Genomic DNA, 19,951 nt, shown 5'->3' with positions numbered 1-19,951 from the left:
TACAGAGGCATGTTAGAGGAGTTGGCCAGAATTGATTAGAAAAGAACACTGGCAGGGATGACGTTGGAGCAGCAATGGCTGCAATTTCTGGAAGCAATTCAGAAGCCACAGGATATATACATCCCAAAGAAGTAGTATTCTAAAGGCGAGATGACACAACCCTGGGTAACAAGAGAAGTCAAAGCCAACATAAAAGCCAATGAAAGGGCATATAACTGAGCAAAAATTAGTGGGAAGTTAGAGGATTGGGAAGCTTTTAAAAACCAACAGAAGGCAACTAAAAATGTAATTGAAAAGGTAAAGATGGAATACCAAAGTAAGCTAGCTAATATTATTAAAGTGGATAACAAAAGTTTCTTCAGATACATAAAGTGCAAAGTGAGAGGTGAGAGTGGATATCGGACCTCAGGAAAATGATGCTGGAGAGTAATGGGGGACAAGGAAATGGCCGATGAACTGAATAAGTATTTTGCAACATTCTTCACTGTGGAGGACACTAGCAGTATACTGGAAGTTCCAGGTGTTGGGGCATGAAGTGTGTGAAATTGCCACAACTAGAGAGAAGGTTCTTGGTGAAACTGGAAGGACAGAAGGTAGAGAAGTCACCCGGACCAGATGGTGTAAATCCAGAGTTCTGAAAGAGGTGGCTGAAGAGATTGTGGAGGCATTGCTATACAGATTACAGAGAAGGAGATGCTTACAGTCTTGGGATGGATAAATTCCCCAGGGCTTGACAAGCTGTATCCTTGGACATTGTGGGAGGCAAGTGCAGAAATTGCAGGAACCCTAGAGAGATATTTAAATCACCCTTAGCCACCGGTGATGTAGCAGTGGATTGGAAGGTAGCTTATGTTGTTCTGCTGTTTAAGAAAGGCTCTAAAATAAACCAGGAAATTATAGGCCAGTGAGCCTGACATCAGTACTGGGGAAGTTATTGGAAGGTATTCTATGGACTAGTTGCATTAGCATTTGGACCAGACAGCGACTGATTAGGGATAGTAAACATGGTTTTCTGTGTGGTAGATTTTGGCTATCCAATCCTATAGTTTTTCAAGCAAGTTACCAGAAGAGTTGATGAAGGCCAGGCGGTGGTTGTTGTCTGCATGGACTTATGCAAGGCATTTGACAAGGTCCTGTGTGGGAGATTGGTCAGGAAGGTTCAGTCGCTTGGTGTTCAAGATGAGGTGATAAACTGGATTAGACATCGGCTTTGTGGGAGAAGTCTGAGAGTGGTGGTAGAGGTTTGACTCTCTGACTGGAGGCCCGTGACTAGTGTGCTGCAGGGATCGGTGTTGGGTCCATTGTTGTTGGTCATCTATATCAATGATCTGGATGATAGTGTGGTTATCCGGAGCAGCAAATTTGCGGATGCCACCAAGATTGGGGGTGCAGTGGACAGTGAGGAAGCTTTTCACACATTGGCCTTCATATATCAAAGTACTGAGGGCAGAAGTTGGGAGGTTATGTATAAGAATTGGTTTGGCTTAACTTGGAACTGTGCGCAGTTTTGGTGACCCAGCTACAAGAGAGACGTAAATAAGGTTTAAAAAGTACAGAGAAAATTTACAAGGACATTACTGGGACTGAAGTTATAGAAAAATTGAATAGGTTAGGACTTTATTCCTTGGAACGTAGAAGTCTGAGAGAAGATTTGATAAAGGTACACAAAAGTATGAGGGGTATAGATAGGGTAAATGCAAGCAGGCTTTTTCCACTGAGGTTGTGTGGGACTACAACCAGAGGTCATAGGTTAACAGTAAAAGGTGAAAAGTTTAAGGGGGAAATGAGGGAAAACTTTTTCATTCTAAAGGGGGTGAGAGTGTGGAATGAGCTGCCAGCACAAGTGGTGCATGGCTTGATTTCAATGTTTAAGAGAAGCTTGGATAGGTATATGGATTGAAGGGGTATGAATGGCTATGTTTTGTGTTCAGGTTGATGGGACCAGGCAGTTTAAATGGTTTGGCTCAGACTAGATGGGCTGAAGGGCCTGTTTCTGTGCTGTAATTTTCTATGACTTCATGACTCTCCATACATCAAGACAAAGCCTTGACATTTAATAAAGGCAATGAATTCAAAACTATAATAAAAAATATCAAAAGAGAACTAGAAAAAGATAATGATTTATTCTGACCTTAACAGCAACCGTGACAGTTTGATTGATACCAAACTGTTCTTCAGAGTTTACTTCAATTGTACAAGATCCAGTTATAGAACCAGAAGTCAGAAGACCATTTTCATCCACTTGTATCACAGGAGATTTGTCAGAACAGTCCTGTACTTGGTAACTAAGAGAAGCCACGCCATCTCTGCCAATCAAACAAGCATTAAATGTTATCAGCGAAAAACATCTTTGTTGAGCAAACACAAATTATTCTAAGAAATCTTTCATCCCTGCGAACCACAGTGATGTGTAGAGACATGCAGAGTTAACTCTTAAGGCTGATTTATACTCCTGTGTCAACTCGGCGCTGTAGGTACGGCGTAACCGCGAACCCTACGCAGTGCCTATGTGGATCCCTACGCCGTAGCTTGACGCGCGCCTCTCCCAAAATGTAACTACGCGTCGCAGCAACGCAGACCTCAACAACTGATTGGTCCGCTCGGTAGCATCGCATTTCCTCCTACGCTGCAATAGCTTCCCACTGGGCGACTGAAGGGCAGGGAAGGAACTCTGGCTGCAATGCTTTCCATAAAGCTTTACAGACCTCCGAAATTATGGAGGACACATTTGGCTTTTACGAAAAAAGATGCTCGCTTTAAACTTGTTTACCCCGGGAAAGACTACCATGACCATGAAGCCTTGCGTGGGCAGGTGTGTGCGCAGGCGCGACGTGCCCGAATTGCAGAGCGACGCAGACATACCAACGCACAAGTATAAATGTTCACAACGCGTGTAGGCCACTTGCGTAGATTACGGCTTCGAGTTGACGCACAAGTATAAATCAGCCTTTACACAGTTCAAAAAGATAAAGCATAACAAAAAGGCAGTATAGTGTGGTAAATGTACATTGATTTTAAACCAACCATGGCAGTTCAATGTTCATTAAACCATCACAAAGCTGCAGGCATGTAGTAAACTTGAAGCTCCCTGCCTCCTCAACTCAAAGACTTCTCATTTAGTACAAAAACAAATGATTTTACTTGTGATGAGATCAACCAACTAACTTACTCTAATATTTTGTTCAACATTTTAGTCAGTTCAGCCCATTCTTCCCAATTCACTCTTAAAAACTTCTACTTAACCAACACATATTCAGATAGGTGCCTGAACCTCTATAAAGCACATTCAACCGTTAGGAGATTGCTTACATTACAATAATTGACAGGAAATGCAACATTATTTTGGAGGAACAAGAGCTAAACTGCACGCATCATTACTGGAGCATCAAAACAGTTCAAATGTCACCAAGTATGAACTTTCATCTATTTAAGTCAAACAACTTTCACCAATTCCATACATTCTTTGTCACCCAAGACTTCAATCATTTAGGCTATAAATGGAACTGGAGTTTTGATTCTTAAGTTTTAAAATAATTTAAAAATGTAACAGAATATTCAGAAATTTGGTGTTTGGAAGCAGAAAATATTTCATTGCAAATTCAATTCCTTCATTTCTGCTAATTCAAAACTGATGTTTGGAATCTCATGTTACAGCTCAGACATGGCCATTTACATTTTATCTCAGCATGGTGCCAGGAACTCCCAACTTAACTCTATTCTTCCACCACTTCTCCAAACCTTTTTAAATTTTGTCTTTTTCAAAACAGAATTTCCTTCCATTTAAAAGCTGTTATGGACAACCAACAATATAAACTGCTAAATTACGTAACTACTAAAAGTTGCTAATTTCCCCCTCATTCTTTTGGTAATGCAGTTATCGCTTCTACCTCTTTAAATCAACTAATTCAAAAAAGAAAAGAAATTTTTTTCCCAGTACTTATCCATGGCATTCACAAAGAAAAAGAAATGAAATGGTTAATTTTCCCTAATCAGGAAAGAATACAAGTAAATTTAATTGAGTTAAGTTAGGACGGTCAGCTTGAACAAATATACTGACATTGTTATTCCATTCAATATGTCCATGTTATTTGAATTGACAGAAATTTATCGTAAACTTACTTTCTACTGTGCTGTCATGCCAAAGTTTAAGTGCCATGTTGTGATCTACTTTACCATTACTCAGTGCTAGCTTAACATCCCTTGAGAAAATTAAGCCAGATTAATGTGTATTAAATGAATTCACTGCAGAATATTAGCCAAGTATTTTAAAAGTTCAAAGTAAATTTATTATTAATGTTATCATAAACAACCCTGAGATTCCTTCTCTTGCGGGCAACCATAGTAAATACAAGAAACGATAGAATCAGTGAAAGACCATACCCAACAGAGCGAACAAAAACCATTGTGGAAAAAAAACAAACTGTGCAAATACAAAAGGAAAGAGAAAATTAATAATAATAAACAAACAAATATTGAGAACATGAGATGAAGAGTCTTTGAAAGTGAGTCCAGTTAAAGTGGGAAGAGTTCAGGGATGGGATGAGTGAAGCCATCTACTTTGTCAAGAGCCTGACGGCTGAGGGGTAATAACTGTTCCTGAACCTGGTGGTGCGGATTTAGCATCACATGTTTTTACACTGTAATGAATTCTTGTAGAACTGTATAGGATGGGTTAGGGTGGTTATAATTTACATGATTATTTGACAGAGTTCCAAGTTAGATTCCAGTTCCTAGCTTGTATATGGGGGATAGTTAATATTTAACTACTGAAGAAAAACAGTGATGTTTCTATATTATACAGGCATTATCCTCTTGAAGTAAGTTTGGGCTATTTAAAGGGAGAGAAATGTAAACTTGATAACATGCAGATTAAAGCAGTGACAACCTAATAATTGTTGTTCTATCTGGAAATTAGTTTTCTTAACACTGGAATGTTTGCTTCAAACTTTAAATTACAGATTTAGTTGCTCTATCAAACTTATTGGCAAAGTCACTTAAAAGTGAGGCAATGAATTCACATCATCAAACACCTAATCAAATAAAGCAGATTCAAATGCTAACCTTCAAAAATCAACTTCAAATAAAGTGAAATTAAATCCACAAATAGCTGCAGAAGGCTATTACCAATAAACAGTAACGCTTCCAAGGGAAACCAAGTACCTTCATTCAAAGCTACGTGGATAACATTTCATTACCTAAATTTGGCAAATCATTCTAAACAACCTTAACAGAGTTGAAAAACAAAACAAGCAAAATAGAATAAACAGTAAAATAAAGTTACATCGGCTTGAATTTAATTGTCAGTAGTCATAAAATGCAAGTACTGGTTACAAATCAGGTTAGGAATCCAATGCTCTACTTCTTTGTTGGAAGTAGGGAAAATGCTGACTTCCTTAAGAGTCTGTGGTGACTTGGCATGTCATCAAAAACTTTGACAAACTTCTATAGATATGTAGTGGAGAGTGTATTGACTGGCTGCATCATACCCTGGTATGGGAACACCAAGCACTTTGAATGGAAAATCCCTCAAATAGTAGTGGATTCGGCCCAGTACATCACAGGTAAAACTCTCCCAACCATTGAGCACATCTATATGAAATGCTGTCATAGGATAGCAGCATCCATCATCCGAGATCCTCATCAACCAGGCAATGTTCTTTTCTTGCTGCTGCCATGAGGTAGAATGTACAAAAGCCTTACGACTTGAACGACCAGGTTCAGAAACAGTTACTACCCTTCAACCATCAGGCTCTTGAACAAAAGGGGGATAACTACACTCACTTGGCCATCCATTGAGATGTTCTGGCAACCAATTATCTCACCTTATGAACTCTTTATCTCATGTTCTTGTTATTTATTGCTTTATATTTATTTATATTTGGATGTGCAGTTTATTGTCTTCTGCACTCCGGTTGATTTTTCATTGATCCTGTTATTGTTGCTATTCTATAGATTGGCTGAGTATGCCTGCAGAAAAATGAATCTCAGGGTTGTATGTGCTGACATACATGTACACTGATAATAAAATTTACTTGGAACTTTGAAAGATACAACAGCATAATACCTTCAAAATAACAGAAAAGAGCATCAGAGGGCATGGGATTTATATGAAAAAATGTTTGATTAACCACTTCAGTCGTTTGCAGAGAGGACAGAGGTTTGAAGCTGAGTTGATGAGCAATTGAATCATTTAGGCTATGGACTAAGTGCTGGAAAATGAGATTAATACGGAATGATGCCCACTGCATGTTGATAAATTGGGACTAATAGCCCACTTTCATACTGTATGCCTCTAAGACTGTAGTGATAGACAGGAAAACAGTGTATGTAGTAAATTGAGATTATGCCAGGTCTTCAATAAGGTTCTGGCCAGGAAGTTGGTCCAAGTTAGAGAACATACTGTCATACATTGAGAATTGGTTATCTGACAGATGGCAAAGAGTGGGAATAACAGATACTTCTCTGTCTTAGGAGACTGAGACGAGAAGGGCACAGTGGGGATTTGTGCTTGGGCTCCAGCTATTTTAAATTTCTATCAACGATTTGGATGAGGGATCACATATACAAAATTAGATGGAAGTATGGAAAGGGACATAGAAAGGCTTCAAGGGGATAAATCAAACTGACTAGGTGGGCAAAAACATGACCGTTGGAATATAATGTAGCAAAATGGCAGACCCATTTTGCACATAACAGAAATGTTGAGATTTTTTTTAAAAAGTAAAAGATTAATAATTGTTGATGGCACACAAAATGCTGAAAATCAAAATGCACGTGCAACAGATCTGAGGTTTTGCACTTCAGCAGGACCAACCAGGGTAGGTCTTACACTGTGAACAGTAGGGAACTGAGGAGTGTGGTAGAACAAAGGGATCTGGAAATACAGGTACATAATTCATTGAAAGTGGCATCACAGGTAGATGAGGTCATAAAGAAACTTTTGGCTCATTGGCCTTCAAAAATCATTGTATTGAGTACAGAAGATGGGATGTTGTATTGAAGTTCTACAAGACATTGGTGAGACCTAATTTGTAGTATTGTGTGCAGTTTTGAACACCTACCTACAGGAAAGATGTAAACAAAGTTGAAAGAGAGCAGAGAAAATTTACAAGGATATTGCCGGGTCTGGAGGACCTGGGTTATAAGGCAAGATTGAATAAGTTAGGGCTGTATTCTTTAGAACGCAGAAGATTGAGAGGAGATTTGATAGAGGCATACAAAATTATGAGGGGTAAAGATGGGGTAAATGCAAGCGACTGAGGTTGGGTGGGACTACAACCAGAGGTCATGGGTTAAGGGTTAAGGGTGAAAGGTGAGAAGTTTAAGGGGAACATGGGGGTAAACTTCTTCACTCAGAGGATCATGAGAGTGTGGAATGAGCTGCCAGCACAAGTGGTGCATGTGAGCTCGATTTCAATATTTAAGAGAAGATTGGATAGGTACTTGGATAGTCGGGAAATAAGGGCTATTGTCCAGGTGCAAGTCAATGGAGTGGGCAGGTTAAATGGTTTTCTCGTGGACTAGATGGGCTGAAGGGCCTGTTTCTGTGCTGTATTTCTCTATGACTCCATAAGTGATTAGGCGGGCATTATGAAGTGAGTAAAAACAGGAATAAGGATGTTTCAGAGCAATTGTATAGGACCTGAACTTTTGACCTCCACACTTAAAATGTACTTGTCAGAGAGAAAATGCAACAAAGATTCAATGGTCTTGTTCTGGAGATAAAGTTTGCAGCATGAGGTAATACTGTATTTAGAATAAACATGAGAAAGTGTGCAGATGCTGGAAATCCAAAGCAACACACACAAAATGCTTGGAGAACTCAGCAAGTCAGGCAACATCTGTGGAAATGAATAAACAGTCCCATTGTTTTGGGTTAAGACCCTTCATCAAGGCAGAAAAGGAAGGAGGAAGACAGAATAAAAAGGTGTGCGGGGGGAGGGTTGGGGCTTCACCTATCACCTTCCAGCTAGCCTTCTTTCCCTCCCCCCCACCTTTTAATTCTGGTGCCTTCTCCCTTCCTTCCCAGTCCTGAGGTAGGGTCTCGGCCCAAAACGTCAGCTTTTTCATGGAAAATTCATTTCCATGGATGCTGCCTGTCCTGCCGAGCTCCCCCGGGAGTTTGTGTGTGTTGCTATGAATACAGAATATTTATATTCAATTCAAACTTACAAAGTTCTCACTGGATTGGCTGGATCAAGGGAAGCTATTTCACTGGCTGAGGAGTCTATAAGCAGTGGAAACACTTTCAGAACAAGGGTTTGCCTGACTGCTACTGAGATGAATTAAAAGTTTCGTGAAGTTTTGGAATTCTCATCCTCACAAGACAGACATTGATTTATGAATGTTAAGGAAATGAAGGGATATGGGGACAGTGCAGGAAAATGATGCTCAGGTTCTGAATTTGATGAATGGCAGAGCCCATCCTGGAGGGCTGGATTGTCTACTTTTGCTTCAGTTATTTATGTTCTTACAAACGTTCACCGATGATAATTTATTTTTCTCCAGATGCTGTACAATGATGATAAAGATAGACAGTAAAAGCAGGTTGTGAGGAGGGTATAAGGAAGTTGCATTGGGTGTAGGTGAATTAACTGAATGAACCAACATATATATGGCAAATGAAGCACTATGTGAAATTCAAACAACAGGAATTCTGCAGATGCTGGAAATTCAAGCAACACACATCAAAGTTGCTGATGAACGCAGCAGGCCAAGCAGCATCTATAGGAAGAGGCGCAGTCGACGTTTCAGGCCGAGACCCTTCGTCAGGACTATGTGAAATTGTCCATTTTAACAGGAAAAATATAAAAATGCACCTTACTTAAATGCTGAGAGATACCAGAGCTCTAAGATGCAGAGGGATCTGGCTGTCCAAGTTCATTATTTTCAAATGGCTACTCTGCGCGCACACACAGCAAGCAATTAGGAAAGATGACAGAATGTTATCATCTTTTGTTAGGGGAACTGAATGCAAATGTAGTGAGGTTCTCCTTCAGCTATACAGAGCATTGGTTGTACTATCTCAAGGGTACGGCATGTTGTTGGTCTCCTTATTTGGAGAAGAATGTTAACATGTTGGAAACAGTTCAAAGGAGATCTGCTGCATCAATATCTGGAATGGGCAAGTTGCCTCATGAGGAACAGTTACACTAACTAGGCTCGTATCTACTGGAGCTACTAGAGTGAGAGAGAACTTCTCTCCTGAGGAGTTTTGACAAGATGGATGTGGAGAGGGTATTTCTTCTTATGAGAGGATCTAAAGTAGAGATTTCTTTACCCAATTTCCCTCGGGATCAATAAAGTATATCTATCTGTTTAAAGTTAACATAAGACAGTGAAGGGGGCAGAATTACTATGGAGGGTTGCAAGTTTTTTAGAACTCTTGTTCAAAGAAAGGTGGAAGCCGAGTTTTTGGATATCTTTAAAGTAGATTCTTGATAAGCAAAGGGGGCAAAAGGTTCGCAGAGTTGAAAGGAATATACATTTGAGATTACAATGAAATCAGCCATGAAATTATTAAGTAGTGGAACTTGCTTCAGAAGTTGGTGGGGGGGGAGGGAGAGAAGGAGTAGTGGAAGAAAAACATTCTAGTTACTAAAAAGTTTGTTTATTTGTGATAAACAGTCTCTGCTTCACCATTAATTGTTAGTGTATTTAATATCCTCCCCTACTCAGATAACTCAACACCATGATCACAAATCCATATTACAAGCCCAGTTCCTTGTGAAATACTATTAGATGGTATCCTGTTTAGGGATATATCACAGATAGGGAGTTGATGGATTAGTTCACTGATTTATCATTTGTAAGGGTCTTTTGGGGATTTTATTCAACAATTCTGTTGATTTGCAATCAAGGCCACTAACTCAAGTTACTTTTTCAGCACAAGGGTTCCATGATATTGCACTGATACTTCACAGATTCATTCTGCAGTATTGGGTGTTAAGGGTGCAAATCAGACCTTATGGAAGGAAAGTGTATTAAGACAATGTGTTGTTTCTCAAAATGAAAACCAGCTCCCCAATCAGGTACAATAAGCTTTAATTCATAATGTTGTACTTTATAATTCCTTCTAGTGTGGCCCTTTAATTATATATTAAGCATTTCATTTATTTTACACAGATTTAATAATTCAAATAATTTTTCATAACCCTGAACAATTATCCTTTTGAATATTTTCCATAAACGATTTGGGAATGTACCCTAGTATTTTTCAGTCCATTGGATATTACTGCATGATTGAAAATAAGAGAAATCTGATGAAACCTAATGATCAACTTGAAATTTGACCTGTTGCTCAAAAAGATTCCCAAAGAGCTGGAGAAATTAAATAGGTGATCAACTAGCCTTACTGCCATTTTTTTCTCTCTCCCAGATAGCAGATAATAATCAATTTGCTGGCTTATCCCTTAATCAACATCATTTCCATTCTGTTCAAAGGTCCTGATCTCCTTGAGTGATCAGAATTAAAGCAGAATATCAGACATCCTTAAAGTAGTTTGGTGTTTGCAACAGAACCTTTACTTCCGATAGCGAAGATCAAGGTAAAATAAGAATGGACCCACTTATGTTAGCTTGCAAATTGTTAACGTTATTCGTGCGCCTGCTACATGAAGGCGAACTGCATCAGAGGAAGAAAATGACAGGGAATCTTTACCAGTCATCTGTATTTTTAACTCTTTGTATCATAATACGGTCAGTCATTTGAATCAAGTTTTGCAATAGTTAATGCCTTGGGGAGGTTAAATAAAATCATGAAAGGATATCTGGATTCAACATTAACATAAGCAAGAACGAAAATACTTGGGCAGGTTACAACAGCAACTGAAGTCGGAGCACCAAAATTCACAAATGCCACTACCAAGACCAAGTAATGTTTTTGAATAACGAGAATACTTGGACTGATCTTCTAATTTATTTTAGCTTTTCAGAAAATCTAAGTGGTAGTATTTAAATCTTGCAAGATCTAAGTTCAAATTGTTTGTTACATGTTAAAACATACCGATTTGTTTGAACTTTAAAGAAAGAGTTTGGTGACATTAATATCTGCTCTGCTTCAACCTTGGGATTTAATAACCGCAGCTTTTCAAACACCTAAAGGGTAAAAGAAAAAACAATTTTACAGTTCTATAATATGTAAACATACAGGCAGTTCAGAGTATACAGTGATAGAAAGAGCTGTGGAAGTGAATTCTTCAGAGCTTCCCTGGCCTTAATGTTTTATATGCATGGACTGTAAAAAGCATTTAAGAATAATTAAATTTAAGTTCAGCCTCTACTCTAATTTCACGCTCTAATCACGAAAAAGTGATTGAAATAATGTTTTTTTTGGTGTAAATTTCCTGGTTTTCTTTCGGTGAGCTAGCATGATTGGTTGCTCAGTAAGATGAATGATATTACACTTCCCAGTTAGTTGGAACCAACATCAAAACTGATTCCTGGATCTTTGGATGCTGAGGTCTGTGACTTTGTTTTTAGATAAGATTACTTTAAGAATTTCAGAACAAATTAAGGGTTTTTTTAAAAAAAAAATGCTGCCAACTAGATTCTATGGAAGTTGGATTAGGATAAGGATGCAAACACAAATTCAAAAGACAATGAACCCTTACACGAGGAAATCTGCAGATGCTAGAATTTCAAGCAACACACATAAAAGTTGTTGGTGAACTCAGCAGGCCAGGCAGCATCTCTAGGAAGAGGTACAGTCGACGTTTCGGGCCGAGACCCTTCGTCAGGACTAACTGAAAAAAGAGCTAGTAAGAGATTAGAAAGTGGGAGGGGGAGGGGGAGATCCGAAATGATAGGAGAAGACAGGAGGGGGAGGGATGGAGCCAAGAGCTGGACAGGTGATTGGCGAAAGGGATATGACAGGATTATGGGACAGGAGGCCCAGGGAGAAAGAAAAGGGGGAGGGGGGAAGCCCAGAGGATGGGCAAGGAGTATAGCGAGAGGGACAGAGGGAGAAAAAGGAGAGAGAGAAAAAGAATGAACCCTTTCTCATTTTCCTCTCATATTCTAATAAACAGATCATAGAGTGGACTGTTCTACACACCTTACACTAAAAATACAATTCCTTCTTGGGCTCCTTATACAAACTGGTTATGATTAAAGGGCAATGAATTGCAGCTTCGTGGTCATTTTCTCCCAGACATAGGATCACACTATTACTTGCTGTTTAGCACCATTCTGCTCTTGCCTTCACTCAGAATCAGACTAAGGTTTAATATCATTGGCTTATGTCATGAAATTCCTTTGTCAGTAGCTGCAGTACATAATAATAAAAACAATAATTTTTTAAAAAAATTAAGTAGTGCAACAACAATGAAAAAAAAACTGACGTAGTGTTCATTGGCTCATTGTGCATTCAGAAGTTTGATGGTGGAGGGGTTGGAAGCGGTTTCTGAAATGTCGAGCGTCTCCCCTCAGGCTCCTGTATCTCCTCCTTGCCGGTAACAATGAGAAAAGGGCATGTCCTAGCTGACTGGGGTCCTTGATGATGGATGCCGCCTTTCTGAGGCATCACCTTTTGCGGGTGTTCTCGACACTGGGGAGGCTAGCGCCATGATGGAGATGGCAGGGTTTACAATTTCCTGCAGTTTTTTTTCCGATCCTGTGCAGTGGACCCTCCATGCTAGATGGTGATGCAAGCAGTTAGAATGGTCTCCATGGTACATCAGTAGAAATTTTGCAGAGTCTTTGGTGACCTTCTAAGTCTCCTCAAACTAATGAAATATAGCCACTGTTGAGCCTCCATTGTAATTGCATCAATACGCTGGGCCCAGGATAGATCTCAAGAGATGTTGACATCCCGGAACCTGAAACTGCTCACTCTGTCCACTGTCAATCCCTCGTTGAGAACTGTGAGTGTTCCCTTGACTTCCCCTTCCTGAAGTCCACAATCAGTTCCTTGGTCTTACTGACATAGAGTGCAAGGTTGTTGTTACAACACCAATCTACCAGGTGATCTATCTCACTCCTGTATGCCTCCTCATCACCAGCTGAAATTCTGCCAACAATAGTTGTGTCACTGGCATATTTATAGATGGTATTTGAGCTGTGCCTAGTCACACAGTCGTGCATGTAGAGCAGAGCTGTGGGCTAAGCACACATCCTTGAGGTGTACCAGTGTGAGGAGGGGATCTTATTTTGGATCTGCACTGACTGTGGTCCCCTGGTACAGAAGTCTAGGGAGGGTTTTGGAGCTTACTGAGGGTATGATTGTGTTGAATGCTGAATGTGCCTTGCCTTCACTCTGGCCAGTGTATGATGCTTTAGGCACAATGATATCAAGAAGGTAAAAAAAAAGATGGGAGCAATACCTGAATTTGTACTTCATCTGACAATTCCCTGGCGTTGTTCTCAAACTGTCCAGCTGCTCGATCTGTAGCTCGTACAACAACCCTCAGTCCAGTTCTACCTTTAACACGACTGTACACATTCATTGCAAAATTGTTACTTGCTTGAAGCTGAAAAGATGCCTTGAAACAGAAAATGAAACTTCTCTAAGTTAAATTTAAGACAAGTTTTGCATAAAAAAATTAAAATACTTTCAATATTGGAGTTCATTTCTTGAAGTTCATTTGTATAGTTACTTTGAACGATAGTCATAGATATTATAGTAAATAGCAAAACAGAATCTGTAATCTTAGAAGTTCAGTTTACCTCAGAGTGTCTTGTATCCAAGTCAATGATGTCCCTTTTAGTGACAGACCAATGAAATGTCAATTCTGGTACTGCATTGCCAAATGCAAATGGTGTTTGATTGCTTGTAATTCCCATTACATAAATTGGCATCTGTGAATGATATTAATCAAAACTACTGCCATTTTCAATGTATATTATCAAATTCAAAGGTGTACAACAGTAGATTATGTTTTAACCATCTTGAATGTAGTAGTTTTAAACTGCTTTGTTAATATTTTGTATCTTTAGAGCTAATAGGGATAATCAGAAATATTCAAGAACCCAGAGATTAAAAAAAACAATGAGAACATAACATTACCCAAGTGCCAGTCTTCATTCTTGTAATGGGTGCATGGATTCTCACAGCTTTAAGCTGAACAACTTCCACATCTACTTCATCCTTTAATGAAATAAAAGCAGCTTATAAACAGCATTATAAAGCCAGGCAAGCAAAACATTTGCCTCATGCCACCAGTTCTCATTTTGTACCGTGGCATTAATCTCCAGAAGACAGTCATTTAAGCACTGGGAAAAGGATTTATTTAAAAATGCATTCTAAAAAATTCATCCACATGACTAATTTTAGGTTAAGAACACAGGATTAATGTGCATTACTCTGATCTAAATTTAGGTAATAATATAAACAAATATAAATGTTATATTTCTCATCATTCGTTTGTTATGCCCTGTGTCATATGACGTGGGTGACCATGTCTTTCCATGACCATGATTGTTCTTGGCAAATTTTTCTACTAAAGTGGTTTGCCATTGCCTTCTTCTGTCCAGTGTCTCTACAAGATGGGTGACATTAGCCATTACCAATAATCTTCAGAGGGAGTCTTCCTGGTGTCTGAGGAGGAATTGTGATATGCACCACCAGCTCTCATGGCTTCACGTGACCCTGTTTGGGGGTGGGTGGGCGAAGCAGGTGCGACACCTTGCCCAAGAGTGACCTGCAGGCTAGTGGAGGGAAGGAGTGCCTTGCACCTCCTGCGGCAGAGACGTATCTCCACATGCCACCCTATATTTCTCATACCCTAGTTATAAAATTGTAGCAGTATAGCAATATAAAAAGTTGACTGAAGTAGTTAAACAAAAGTAACAAGTTAAAACTAATTACAGAAAAGGATCCTATTTGCATTCCTGTTTTGCTGTCTATTTGAGTTTAGGGGTGTCACGGACTAGTGGTCAGATTTAAACAAATTTGATTTTAGATAATAGGTTTGAACCCGGTTATTCAACTCAGACAAGGAAAATATCTGCTAATTATGGGAGCAACATTAGGATTACGCAAGGATGAGCTTGCTGATGTAAAAAGGTCAGGAAATATCAATATTCCTGAAAATGTCGCAGATAATACCAGCAACCACTACACTGTATTTCACTCTTCTGGACAGTAGTGCCAAAGCGTGTTCTATAACCAGCTTTATTTGAAAAGCTGAGATTTTCACCTTGGCCAAGACAGAACAGCATCTGTGTACCGATGTGGCAAAATTATAGCAGAGATTCAAAATATCTTAGGGCTACAAATCTGTTTAATAAGATTCTAGTATTAACAGATTCAGCCACAAACCTAATTAGGCATGTTCTGATAATACTTGCATAGCATTCATTACATTCTCAAAAATGAGACCCTAGACATAATGTCACTTTTGAAGCATAGTCATTGTTGCCTTGTCAAAAGCAGCAGCTAACACATAAATATAAATATTGATCCAAAAATGCTGGTGAAACTCTACAGCTCTTTATTCCGATTTGAACTTAAACAATTGCATTAGAAGGTAATATAAGGTTGTATCCACATCAGTATTAAAGGTATTACAGATACACGCATTTGACGTTTTGATCTTTTTTCCTATTATTCTGCCACATCAGTAATGAAATAAGTTGTTGAAGCTTGAAGGCAGCACCTTAAATTAGTATCTCATTCAAAAAGCAACATCTCTGACAGAGCAGGATTTTACTACATGGTCAGCTCGGATTCAGTGCTCAAATCCTGCAGCAAAGTTTGAACATTCAACTTCACAACTCCGTGGCAGTGCTGCCAACACGTGAGGAAAACTGACTCGTGATAACATATGCTAGTTAAAGCAAGAGGTCAACGCTGACTAAAACGCCAATGTCAACACCATTGATTGAACAGATTTAGATCATTAGGTGCGTCTGATGCAAGTGAGGCAAATTTAGAGACTAAGATTTAATGTTTTCCATTATTTTTAATTCTAGAAGATAAACTTAGAGGAACTCCAAGTGCAATTGGGAATAGAAGGGAATCAGGATTCATATCCATCAGGATGAATGCCTTCTGCATAATAGGTAAGAACTTGCTTCATGTATGTTTTAGAGGGGAAACTGAGGAATGCAGGCAAAGGTACCATTAAAACTGATACAAAATGTGAAAAGTTGAAGCTATATAGGACCAGGTAACAAACAGTCACACTAGTAAATGAGCTTGAGTAGTTCTTGAAGAAAAAGGAATTGTATTACATTTGCAGTATGGGAAATTTGTCAAAAAATTATTAAAAAGGTGAAGGAAACCCCTTTGGCTGTTTCCTTCACCTGACAATGGAACAAAGAACAATTTAAACAAAATCACCAGGTGAAAATTCATATTTTATTTGACAGCAGCATGTCCCATAACACAAAGTGTTGCTTGGCCTCCACAAATGGAAAGCAGAAAGAGATCAATACAAGGGTGAGATGACTGAACGATTTAAATGTGAATCTGAAGAGAAACATTAGCTGGGCTCCGAATAAAACTTCAGTATTAAGTCCAGTAACAAGCCTAAGGACACCTGAAAATATCAATGTATTATGCACTTGAATGAAAATGGCTCTCTCAACTGGAGGAGAAAAATTTCAACAAGCACAAAATGAAGAATGCAAAACCTTGTAACATCAGAGCAAGGCCATTAAGTAGAACACGATGAACATTAACAGTGCAATTATAATCATTTTGAGAATATGTGCTCTCTATTGTATTCCTGCAAAGAGCAAATTTCAAATTTCCACAGTTTGGTTCAAGGTAGACTAAAATCTTTCATGTCAACTCCTGGAAGAAAAGGTACAGAACCATACTGAATAATACTGAGCGGCTGCAGCAGCCCTTGGCTATTGTTCATTCATCCAAAACAATTATACACAGGTCAATAAATTGCAAAATCAAGTTCTTGTGGCTCACTTCCTTCGGAACAGATAAAAGCTAAAGTACTGCAAACCCAGCTTCAAACGACTAGGAAGGAAAAGCTGCACATTCTCATTTACTGTAACGTGAGCACACCTGTACAACATGGGGGATAAAAGTTCTATCTCCTTATTGAGAAGGAATATAGTGAAGTCCCCCTAAAATGATTACCAGAAGGAATGTCATTTTTTGAGGAGGAATTCAGTAGAATCTGTATATACAGAGAGATTAAAACTAGCTGCAAACACTCCAACCAGCTGATCTAAGGAAATGGGCCAGATGCTTTCTGCAGGTTTGCTCTAGAAGACTGATCCAAAATTCCCAATGGTTTAGTGGGTTCAAGGGCATTGGAGGTAGTCAGGGTGGGTGGTGGCATTCCAGTCCCTCACCGTCCAAAATGTGCATAGGATGTATTAAGCGCCACACATAAAATGCTGGAGGAACTCAGCAGGTCAGGCAGCATCTATGGAAATGAATAAGCAGTCAACATTTTGGACCAAGACCCTTCTTCAGGACTGGAAAAGAAGTGGGAAGGTGTCAGAATAAAAAGGTGAGAGGAGAGGAAGGAGGATAGCTAGGTGATAGATGAAGTCAGGTGAGTAGGAAAGGTAAAGGGCTGGAGAGAAGGAATCTGATAGGAGAGGAGAGTGGACCATAGGACAAAGGGAAGGAGGAGGGGCACCAGGGGAGCTGATAGGCAGGTGATGAGGCCAGAGTGGGTAATAGAGGAAGGGGGCAAGGAAATTTTTTTGTTACTGGAAGTGAAACCAATATTCATTCCATCAGGTTGGAGGCTACCCAGATGAAATATAAAGTGTCACTCCACCCTGAGAGTGCCCTCATTGGGGCAAAAGAGAAGGCCATAGATTGGCATGTTGTAACAGAGATGGGAAATAGGAATTAAAATGGCTGATCACAGGGTAAGTTCAATTTTGACAGATGGAGAGGAGGTGCTCGACAAAGCCGTTCCCCAATTTCCTCACACCAATGTAGAGGAGGCTGCATTGGGAGCACGGGATACAACAGATGACCCCAACAGATTCAGATGTGAAGTGTTGCCCCACATGGAAGGACTGCTTTATCACCCATTAGAGCACGTAAACCTTGCCAACTGAGTTTACAAACAGCACTCCTAAATACTCAATTCATCACTTGTCACTTACTGCTCTTGAGAAGATGATGATAAGCTAAACCTCTATTGTGTGGTTGGGTAGGAAGTTCATGTGTTTAGACCCAGTGACAATGCAGGAACAGAAAATATATTTCTGAATCAAGACAGAAGGCAACTTGGAAAGGATGCTACATGATGTGGTGAGTAGTCCCAAGCTCATAATCACCTTATACTTCCTGATTATGAAGATCTTGTACTTAAGAGTGCTCTCGTATACCATCTGTGTATACATTACAGATGATATACACTACATCTACAATGTCTGGTGGTGACAGGGTGATTGTTCAGGTTAGTGGATAGGATACTATCAATTATTCTGCTTTGTGACAGATAATGTTCAGCTCCTTTTGTATTGTTGAGTGTGAATTAATGTGAACTTCCTATTTCATGCTCTGCTTTTGCTGTAACTTTTTGAGTAGAGATAAGCTGAGTTTTTTCCATGTTAATATTAATACAAATTCCTGTTGACCAAAATTCTGGAAAAAAAGTTGTAAGTTAGTTGTAAATTCTTTATTACTTTATGATATTTCCCAGGTATGTTCACCAATATTCATTTTGTTTGTGTAAAGTTAATCAAAAAGTTAAACTTGGGTGCCATGGTAGCGTAACGGTTAACATGACACTATTACAGCTCGGGGCATTCCAGAGTTCAGATTCAATTCTGGCACTGTTCTGTAAGTCCTCCCTGTGGAATACTTGGGTTTCCCCATGTACTCCAGTTTCCCCCCACAGTCCAAAGTAGGTTAATTAGTCATTGTATATCGTCCCATGATTAGGTTAGGGTTAATCAGGGTCATGGGTTACTCCAGCGGTGTGGCTCGAAGGGTCTATTTCACGCTGTATCACAAAATAAAATAAAATAAATAAAATATGATTATATTCAATATATGCTGAAAAAGTCCAAGCAATGTTTGGCTATCAGCTTGCTTCACGGTTGCTGATGAACATCAGAGGAGGTTGAAATGAATCTCAGGGTGTATACTATCCTGCAGAGAGCGCTGATTTCTTGAAAGCTAGTTCAATACTGGCCACAAAATCCGTATCATGGTAGGATTAAGAGAAATTACAATCAAATCTTTTGGTGCTTCATTTACAATGTCAATAGCAGGAGAAGTGAACATTAACCTTGATGTTGAAACTATAGTAACATTTTTTGGGGTGGGTAGTGACATTCCGATCTCCATCTGCTCAAAACCTGCATAGAATGGGTTAAGCTCATTTGGAAGGGATGCACTGCCGCAGAGCTTCATTTTGCAGTCCACTATTACATGCAAGACCTGCCAGAACTGACAGCTGGTTGGGGACTCGATTTTGGACTGGTATCCCCTGATAACTTTAGAGGCTGTATCTCAATTTCTTGTAAAGGTCAGGATCACCTGATTTGAATGCTGCAGTCCTAGACTTCGGTAGGGATTGGATCTCCCAGTTAGACCATGGTTTCCATTTTGTTGGCGTATCAAGGTGGAGTTAAAATAGGGAGATTCTAGAGCTCTGAATGGGTGCCACAGGAGTTGTAACTTAGAAACAATAGAAGTCCCAACATTATTAGCATCTTGGATCAGAAGCTCAAGAAAATTTTGTCAAACTTACAGGGGTATTAAACCAGGGAGAAACACAGCAATCTAAGAGAAAAGGCTGCTCATGAAATATGGACCGTAGTGCAGAGAAAAGAACCAAATGCAATTTAAGCACTACTCACAAGGGGAAAATGGATGGCATATATTCAATAAATGATGAAGCAATTGCCAACAACGTTGTTGGAAAAAGACCCAGGAGTCCTCATAGACAACATCTTGGCATGTCCAACCATTGCAGAGTAGCAATCAGCAAAGCTGAGACAAGACTCAAAAGAATTGAATACAAATGAGAAGAGGTCATTTATGAATTGCTCATCCAGTCACTCTTTCTGG

The 19,951-nt window shown here is 39.4% G+C and overlaps 1 protein-coding gene across 1 annotated transcript in view; it reads right to left on the bottom strand.

The window, feature by feature from the left end:
* The window catches only part of nup210 (nucleoporin 210), a 115,724-nt gene that overhangs the window by 18,691 nt on the left and 77,082 nt on the right, over positions 1-19,951 (bottom strand). Inside the window, exons 26-30 of the mRNA XM_063068133.1 lie at positions 14,006-14,086; positions 13,666-13,797; positions 13,323-13,481; positions 11,006-11,097; positions 2,132-2,306 (exon numbers count right to left, since the gene is read on the bottom strand). Of these exons, the coding sequence (XP_062924203.1) occupies positions 2,132-2,306; positions 11,006-11,097; positions 13,323-13,481; positions 13,666-13,797; positions 14,006-14,086 (639 nt within the window). The remainder of the gene's footprint in view (positions 1-2,131; positions 2,307-11,005; positions 11,098-13,322; positions 13,482-13,665; positions 13,798-14,005; positions 14,087-19,951) is intronic.

Source organism: Mobula hypostoma, chromosome 15 (assembly GCF_963921235.1).
Source record: "Mobula hypostoma chromosome 15, sMobHyp1.1, whole genome shotgun sequence".
Classification (NCBI taxonomy): Eukaryota; Metazoa; Chordata; class Chondrichthyes; order Myliobatiformes; family Myliobatidae; genus Mobula; species Mobula hypostoma.
The sequence above is the reverse complement of the archived record's forward strand: the minus strand, read 5'-3'. Positions and strand labels throughout refer to the sequence as shown.